Source organism: Ursus americanus, chromosome 12, assembly GCF_024610735.1.
Source record: "Ursus americanus isolate L20-20 chromosome 12, mUrsAme1.1.p, whole genome shotgun sequence".
NCBI lineage: Eukaryota > Metazoa > Chordata > Mammalia > Carnivora > Ursidae > Ursus > Ursus americanus.
This window is the reverse complement of record NC_142138.1, coordinates 8890822-8900480: the sequence shown is the minus strand read 5'-3', so window position 1 is coordinate 8900480 and position 9659 is coordinate 8890822. Positions and strand designations below refer to the sequence as shown.

Below are 9659 nucleotides of genomic sequence, written 5' to 3'. Positions count from 1 at the left end.
TGCCTGAGGTGACATATCGAGAAAGATGCAGCTACAGCCAATGTCAGAGAAATTACTGTCTGTCCTCCCTTCTAGGATTTTTATGATTCCAGAGTTCATGTTTAGGTCTTTAGTCCATTTTAAGTTTATTTTTGGTGTATGGTGTAAGAAAGTGGTCCAGTTTAATTCTTTTGCATATAGCTGTCCAGTTTTCTCAACACCATTTTTGAAGAGACTGTCTTCCCATTGGTTATTTTTTCCTGCTTTGTTCAAGATTAATTGACCCTATAAATCATGGGTTTATTTCTGGGCTCTCTATTCTGTTCTATTGATCCATGTGTCTATTTTTGTGCCGATACTATACTGTTTTGATTACCCCAGCTTTGTAGTATATCTTGATATCTGGGATTGTGATGCTTTCAGTTTGTTTTTCTTTTTCAAGCTTGCATTGGCTATTTGGGGTCTTCTGAGGTTTCAAACAAATTTTAGGATTATTTGTTCTAGTTCTGTGAAAAATGCTGTTGGTATTTTGATAGGGATTGCATTAAATCTGTAGATTGCTTTGGGTAGTATGGACATTTTAACAGTATTTCTTTTTCTAATCCATGAACATGGAATATCTTTCCATTTGCTTGTGTCACCTTCAGTTTCTTTCATCAGTGTTTATGGTTTTCAGAGTACAGGTCTTTCATCTCCTCGGTTAAGTTGACTCCCAGGTATTTTACTATTTTTGGTGCAATTGTAAATGGGATTGTTTTCTTAATTTCTCTTTCTGCTATTTCATTATTAGTGTATAGAAATACAACATATTTCTGTTTATATTTATTTTGTGTCCTGTGACCTTACTGAATTCATTTACTAGCTCTAGTATTTTTTTGGTGGAGTCTTTAGGTTTTTTTATATATTGTATCATGTCATCTGCAAATAGAGTTTTATTTCTTTCTTACCAATTTGGATGCCTTTTATTTCTTTTTGTTGTCTGATTGCTTTGGCTAGGATTTCCAGTACTGTGTTGAATAAATGCGGTGAGTGTCCTACAACCTTGTCTTGTTCCTAATCTTAAAGGACAAGCTTTCAGTTCTTTGTTTGCTTGTTTTTACCAGTGAGGATGATGTTAGCTGTGGGTTTTCCTATATGGCCTTTATTACATTGAGGTATGTTCTTTCTACTTTGTTGAAGGTTTTTAACATGAAGGGATGTTGTACTTTGTCAAATGCTTTTTCTGCATATATTGAAATGATCTATTATTTTTATCCTTTCTTTTGTTGATATGATGTATTATGTCAATTGATTTGTTAATACTGAACCACCCCTGTATCCCAGGAATAAATCCCACTTGGTCATAATGAATGGTTGTTTTAATGTATTGTTGAATTTGACTTGCTAATACTTTGTTGAGGATTTTTACATCTATGTTCATCAGAGATATTGGCCTGTCTTTATCCACAGGATAATGTTGGCCTTATAGAATGATATTGGAAGTTTTCCTTCTTCTATTTTTTGGAATAGTTTGAGAAGGATAGGCACTAACTCTTCTTGAAATGTTTGGTAGCATTCATCTGTGAAGCTGTCTGGTCCTAGACTTTTGTTTGTTGGGAGTTTTTTTATTACTGATTCAATTTCACCGCTGATAATCAGTCTGTTCAAATTTTTCTATTTCTTCCTGATTCTGTTTTGGGGTTTATATGTTTCTAGGAATTTATCCATTTCTTCTAGGTTGTCCAATTTTGGGGCATATAATTTTTCATAATATTCTCTTACAATTCTTTGTATTTCTGTGGTGTTGTTATTTTTCCTCTTTCATTCCTGATTTTGAGTACTCTCTTTCTCTGTTGTTGTTGTTCTTTTTTCCCTTGATGAGTCTGGATAAAGGCTTATCAATTTTCTTAGTCTTTTCAAAGAACCTAGAGTCTGGTGATCTTGCTGAATTGAGGAGACAGATATTGGAGTTTCAGGAGGTGACAGCAGCTACAATTAGCAAAGCAGAATGCCAGGGAGGAGGGAATGCACAAAAGGCAAGCTTTGGAGGTTTGCAGAGGGTTCTCCCTGAATCTATGGTTGAGCACTGATCTGTGCATGCAAATGAGGAACCTACCTGAGGCTGGGGAAAGAATGTTAGAAAGCAGTAGGCCAAATAATTCCCACAGTTCACTCAGGGCTGGCAATATTTTGTGTGCAAAGCCAGGGTGGGAAGACATCATAATACACGAGGCATCAGATAGAGTTCTCAGAAGAGAACCTAGTACTATAAATATATTAGGCTTCCATACACTAAAGGCTGATCTGGATGCAACCTAACACATTTTTTTTTAAGAAAAATTTGTTTATTCTGGGAATTAACATATGACTTTTTATATTTTTCATGGTACTTCTGTGGATTTTAAAATACAAAAGCAAGCAAAGAACACAAGTTTTATTGCTTCTAGTTTTGGGGGGGGTTTTTGGTCTCTGGGCTGCTGATGAAGATAATATAATCTTCAAGAGCATCTGATCATTTCTTGAAGACACACAATTTAATGCAATAGCTTTGAGAGATGCTTTTATTTCCAACTTAATAGAGGTAAAACTGAAAAATAAAATTGTGTATATTTAACATGGACAACATGATGATATATGCACACACTGTAAAACATTTACCACAATTAAGTTAACACTTCCAGCATCTTACATAGTTACTTTTTGAGTGTGTTTGGTGAGAAAGCTTAAGATCTACTCTCTTAGCAAATTCCAAGTATACAATACAGTACTGTTAACTATAGTCACTATGCTATACATCAGATACTCAGGACTTACTCATCTTATGCTTGAAAACTTGACTGTTGACTAATATCTCCCCCTTTTCCCCAACCCCAGCTCCTGGCAATGGTGATTCTACTCTATTTCTATAAATGCAATTTTTGTTGTTGTTGTTTAGATTTCACAGATAAGTGAAATAAGTGACATAGCATTTGTCTTTTCTCTGTTTGGCTTATCTTACTTAGCATAATGCCTTCCAACATTCCTGTGTATTCATTCATCAATGAATATTTAGGTTGTTTCCAAATTTTGGTTATTGTAAATAATGCTGCAAGGAGCACAGGGGTACAGAAACTTCTTTAGATACTGATTTTGTTTCTTTCAGATATATATCCAGAAGTAGAACCGCTGGACAATATGATAATTCTTTTAATCTTTAGAAGAACCTCCATAATATTTTCCATGATGGTTGTAATAATTTACATTCCCACCAAGGATTCCCTTTTCTCTACATTTGCTAACACTTGTTTTTGTTTTTTTATTTTAGCCATTCTAACAGGTGTGAGGTGACATCTGTGATATCTTGTGGCTTTAATTTGCATTTCCCTGATGATTAGTGACTTTGAGCACCTTTTCATGTACCTGTTGGCTATTTGTATGTCTTCTCTTCAGTTCTTCTGCCATGGCTCACTCTTGAACTATTACATGCATAGGTGAAAATCCAAGGTATCCAGGGACAAAACAACAGCTGGAGAGCTGAAAGAGCAAGCAGATACTTCAGTTATTGTCTACCATAGTGGAGACAGATTTAACCTATAAAAGCTTACTTGATTTAAATAAAAGAAAACGCTCTAAGTCTGATAAATAGCTCTAACTTGAATCATCACTATATAGAGATGTGGTTCCTCAACCAGTTCCCAGATTTGAGCTAGTTCTCAGACTCAGAGCCTTTTAGATAAAAGATGGCCTTTGAGGAAGGGCCCAGCTGCTCTGTTAAAAATTTACATAGCAAATTTTCTTACATAGTAAATCTTCCTCCTACACTTCCCCCCAAATACTTGCAGCCATTTGCCAGTGTGAGAGTGCATTGGGCTAAGGGAAATTACCAGTTTTAAAAAAACAGATTACCAGATACTGGTTGTGAACTGACACTAATTCCTGGAGATCTAAAATGTCACAGTGGCCCCCTAGTCAAAATAGGGGCCTAATGTAGTTTTAGACTGGTCCATCTCAGTGAGCCCAGTGGGTTCTAAACCAAACCCATGGTTATTTCCTCCAGTTCTAGAAAACATAATTGGAATAGGCATACTTAGTAAATGGCAAAATCTCCACACTGGTTCCCTAACCCATGATGAGGGCTGTTATGGTAGCAAAAACCAAGTGGAAGCCAGTAGAACTGCTTCCCCTTCCCAAAATAATAAACCAAAAGAGATTAGAGATTAATGTCGCTTGAAGGATTCAGGAACGGTGATTCTTGCCACATTTCTTTTCAAGTTGCCTATTTGGCCTGTGCAGAAGACAGATAAATCTTAGAAAATGAAAATGGATTGTTCCAAACTACTTAATCAGGTATCCCTCTAATTATAGCTACTGTTCCTGGTGTTGTTTCATTGGTGGAACAAATCAATACTCTCTCTTGTATATGTTATCCACCTATTCCTCTGGCAAATACTTTTTTTCTTTATTCCTGTTAGCATGGACCACAAGACGCAGTTTTATTTCACCTCTAAGGGTCAGCACTAACTCCTTCACTGTTCTACTGCAGGGCTAGATTAACTCTTTAGCTCTGTCATAATCTAGTCTAAATGGGCCTTTATCTTCATTCCACACAAATGGACACCACAGGACATTTGTGATATCATGCTGACTGGACATGGTGAACAAGCATTAGTAACTACCCTAGATAACTTGGTAAGATATATGCATGCCAGAGGGTGGAAATAAATTCTACAAAATCCAAGGGTCTGTTGCCTCAGTAAAATTACTAAGCATCCAGTGGTCTGGAGCATGTCTGGATGTCCCTTCCAAGGTGAAAGACTAGTTGCTGCATCTGATACCTTCAACCACTAAGAAAGAGGCACAATGCATAGTGGGCTCCTTTGGATATTGGAGGTAACATATACTTCATTTGGATATGTTACTTGGACCCACTTACTGAGTAACCTGAAAGAGGTTCCAATTCTGAGTATGGCCTGGAAGAATAGAAAGCTCTGCAACAGATCCAGGCTGCTAAGTTAGTTGTTCCGCCACATAGCAGATCCATGCTATGTGAAGTGTTTGTAGCAAATAGATGTACTCTATGGAGACTTTGAGCAGGCAACTCTTGGTTAACAAGAGTGTGTAGGATTCTAAACAAAGCTATGTTATCACCTGCCCATAACTGTTCTTTTGGAAACATCCTCTGGCTTACTATTAGACTATTAGGGACTTAACATGTGACCATGGCCACCAACTTACCTTTGAGTTTAGCTGTTCACCATGAACTGGTGTTGTCTGATTTGCTAAGACATCAAGTTAGGTATGTAGATCTGCACTCAATTACAAATGGCATTAGGATATATAAAATCGAATTTGAACAGATTCTTAAAGTACAAAGAAATTGCATGAGAAAATGGTTAAGATACCCATGGCTCTTACTCCTGCTACATGGTCTTCTCTGTCTCACCATATACCTATGACATCAAGTAGAGTTACTTATCAGTTGACTGAGAAAGAAAATACTTGAGCCTGATTTTCAGACAGTTCTACATGATATGCCAGCATCATCTCAAAAGTTCACAGCTGGAGTACCAGAGCCCTGCTCATGTATGGCCTTGATAGGCAGTGTGAAAATCTTAGCAGGCATAACTTTGAGCAGTGACCTAGCTGTATAGCCTGGAAGGATTAATGTTCAGAGATATAGATCTTTGCTGATTACTGGCAGTGGGTAATGGTTTGGCTGAATGGTTGGGGACTTGTAAGGAATACAATTGGAAAATTAGTGACAAGGAGTATAGGAATGATATATGTAGGTAAGTTTCCCTGAATGGACACAATATGAATATAAATGAGTCTCAAGTAAATGCTCCCCAAAGAGCAATATTAGAAGAAATGTTAATTAAGAGGACAAGATGATCCATTCTGTGGATGTCAGCCTCTTTCAAAAGCTACCCTTGCTACTGCTATGAATAATAAACTGTCCTCTTTCACTGACCTAAGAGACACAAAATTATTGAAGCCTAACTTGTCAGAGGGCATGAATGGTGATATCTCAAATCATTCACAGTTCTTGAAAATAAGATTATTTTAGACTGGTGTACTTTCATATGTACTGCTCATTTGTCTTTTCAGAGAGAACAATTACATAGCTATGATATTGAATAACATTTTAATAAACAACTAAATATGTTAGGTTTTGAGAAATCAATTCAATCTATTCTATCATAATATAACAATTACTTTATATGCATAGATCTCTTTATTTCTCATTTGTAATGACAAGAATTTCGTTAGGATGCTTTGGTCACAGTAACACAAACAAAACTCTTTCTACTTTATGCAAAAAGGATAATTTATTTTAAAATTACAAGGGTACCTTACCAAATCCCAGAACAACAGTTAAAAACAGGATACTAATAAATATCAAATCTTGCAAACTTAAGCAAACAGGGAAATTTTTTATTAGGATACAAGGGTGCCATACCAAGCAAAGGACAGGCTTCATGAAGGGCTGGAACAAGGGAATGGAGGACTATTAGAAAGCAGGAATCACATTCTCCTGATCTCTCATCTCTGCTTTTTACTTTGGAAGTGCTTCACTGCTCTCTCACTGCAGATTTACTATTTTTCCTTCTCAAACCACAAGGTGGGAAATGGCAGCCCATAGCTCCCCAGTTTGTTTCCTCTATTCCAAAGACTAATCAGATCAAAGCTAGACTCTCTTATCTCCAATCCCAAATTCCTAGGAAAGTTTTAACATCTTACCAAAATTAGAGATGACTTTTCTGGGATAGGTAGTAAGATATAAGTTGGTGGGACACCAAGAGACAGAGAACAATTTATATATATGCTGTTCTTTACAGACCCTGAGTTCAAATAACTTATTTAGATGTAGGGGTGGATATTAGAGAGATGTTCTCACGACCAGTAACTAGTAGAAATGATGAGGTGGTTCAGAAGAGAGAGGTGTTCTAATCCTTTTTAATATTTCCCACGGGACAGAATCAATAGCCGTGGGTAATGCTGCTATCTTAATTGAGACAAGTTTCTTTTCATTTATTGTAATAGGTATGATTTATCTCTTGGGAAGATATGCACAAATGTTGGTATGAGTAACTTAAGCACAAAAGTTAATATTTAATCATTTTCCAACAAAGAAAGAAAAGAAAAGAAAAGAAAAGAAAGAAAAGAAAGAAAGACAGACACTGATTACATGGAGAGTATTTAGGAGAAAGGGAAAAAAAAGATTAATTACATGGTGGATTTCAGAAATCCCTCAAGACCAAACACAGAAATCTGACCAAGGGTCTCTCAGATTATCTTCAACAAGAGGTTTTGGAAAACTCATCAAACTAAGTAAATTTTCTTCATAACCCATTTGAAATTATTCCTAACAAAACGATAAAAATATGTTAAAAAAAAAAAGGAAGAAAAAGAAGAAGGATCTCTCAGATTAGAGAGGAACTCTGTTCATCTAGCTTGAATCAGCTGCTTAGGCACATAGCTGCCCACATTTCCATCATAGCAGAGTAAGGATTGGGAAACCATTCTGAGAAGCAGACATAGGAAAGGGCAAAAAAAAAATTATTTCTGGATTCTTCAGTGTTCCAGGCTCCCCTAGAAGAGCAAAATTATGTTGTTTACCAAAATCATGACAAAATAAAATTTGAATGATAGGAGATTTATGTATTTAAAATTCAGAAAAGCTAATGGAAGTATTCTGCCCAGCCCTACCCACATTGAAATAAGATTAAAAATGTCAAAAGTATAAGGAAATGCTGTGAATGCTTTATTCAAAAATCTATTTGTGCTGAAGATTTCTTAAAGTATTTCTCTTGTATGTTGAAATACATTCGTATTATTTTTATGTCCTTTGATGAGACACAAGGAGTTAAGCTTAATGGTCATGATGTCACTCTACTGCTTCCTGTAATTTTGTTTCTAGAAATAAGAATTGGCAAGGGAAGTAGGACCACTCTATGATAATGAAAAGTAATATTAGTATGGACATGTTAAGAGACTCAGAAGCTGGTAATTCAGTTTTAACTTTCCGTGATTTCAGTATATACAATGTTTCAAAAGAAAAAAAGTCATTCAATATTACGTCGAAGGTTTTGTATTTCAACCTCTGTATTTCTTCGTGAAAATATTTCCTTAATGCTGTCATCTTTCTGATCATCATAAAGTGTCATATTCAGTACATTTTCAGTACAATCTTCTAATGAAATTGTTGATAGGTATGAAAATACTTTTTCCATTAGAGGTTCCCTGAGAAAAGGCATTGGAGAGCTCTTTTTTGCTAGAGTATCATCAGAAAACCAGTCATCAGCTGCTTCTATACTTTGGCTGTAATAAGAATCAGATGGTAGTGTCGATAAGCTTAAGGTAACACTGCTGGGATGTGTTGCTGAGCTAGTCTCTGAGGGGTCACAAATGACCTTTTTTGTTGCAAGGCAGAATTCATCTTTAGAGTGATCTTTAATTACTGTAAAAGAAAATTAGATTTACTATGAATATTACATATTCATTAGCCAAATCTTACTTAGAAGGACAATGCTTCTTTTTAAAATTCAGACTCTTTTTAGGGTTAAAATGGACAGAAGGATACAATAGAGAAAATTCTGAGTTGCTATCATCACCTGTACAATGTTAAATATGTAATTGGCGATTAACAATTTCATAATAATCAAGAATAGGAAAGGCTATTCTAAATAAAATCAACCTGTTCTAATAGGAGAAGATTCTAAATAGGCTAGAAAGCTCAGTTCTGGAATGTTCCTTAATATCAGAAAACACAGATAGTTTCTTACATATTTATAGATAAGTATTGCCTTTTTTAAAAATAAATTTAACAAATACATGTCCCTGTAAGCAGTAAGATTACAAAATGTTTGGTCCACAACAGGAAGGGCCTATGGGTTGGCTTTACACCAATTAAAGTAACAACTAACATTCCTAGATTGCCTTACAATATGCAAAGCAGTTTGATGTATTTCCATATCTCATTTTTTCTCTCAATAATTTTTCAAGGAAGTTACTATTAGAACCACTTCACAAAGGAGAAGACTGAGATTTAGAGACTGATGACTCACCAAAATCAGATACACAACAGACTTCACCTAGACTTCTAGTACTCTAGGATTCATGCTTCTCCAATTATTACACTATTAATGCTGCACAGTTGATATTTAAAAGGGTTAAGTTTTAGAAAATATCACACTATATAGTATCCTAAGTATCTTTTATAATATTTTACATACTGCCTTTTTTTTACATATTGACTTTTGATATTAATGTATAACATTAATTTTTAAAGCTGTTTTAAATACCTTATTCCATTTTATATATCCAACATTTCTTATATTATGTAGGAGGGTAATGTTTTGAGGTACTAAGACATAATACGCAATACCTAAAGGACTATAAAATACTCATGTCTTTTGACCCTCCAGGATTACTATATGTCATTGACTATGATTTTTTTTTTTTTTTTAGAGATGGTGAGAGAGAGAGAATCTTGGAACAGGCTACATGCCCAGCGTGGAACCCTAACACAGGCTCGATCTCACAACCCTGAGATCATGACCTGAGCTGAAATCAAGAATTGGACGCTTAACCCACTGAACCACCAAGGTGCCCCTGACTATGATACTTTTGGGTATAAATAAGGAAAATTTAAATTTCACATTTTAATTTAAGATGCAACATTGCAAGTTTTGTTTTTTAAGAAATATATGCCCATAAGG

At 35.3% G+C, this 9659-nt stretch overlaps 1 protein-coding gene across 1 annotated transcript in view; it reads right to left on the bottom strand.

Moving 5' to 3' along the window:
• Positions 1-6179: 6179 nt before the first annotated feature.
• C12H1orf185 (chromosome 12 C1orf185 homolog) overlaps positions 6180-9659 on the bottom strand; it is a 35318-nt gene continuing 31838 nt past the window's right edge. The window contains exon 5 of the mRNA XM_087865866.1: positions 6180-8398. Within this exon, the coding sequence (XP_087721992.1) occupies positions 8004-8398 (395 nt within the window). The 3' untranslated portion in view covers positions 6180-8003. The remainder of the gene's footprint in view (positions 8399-9659) is intronic.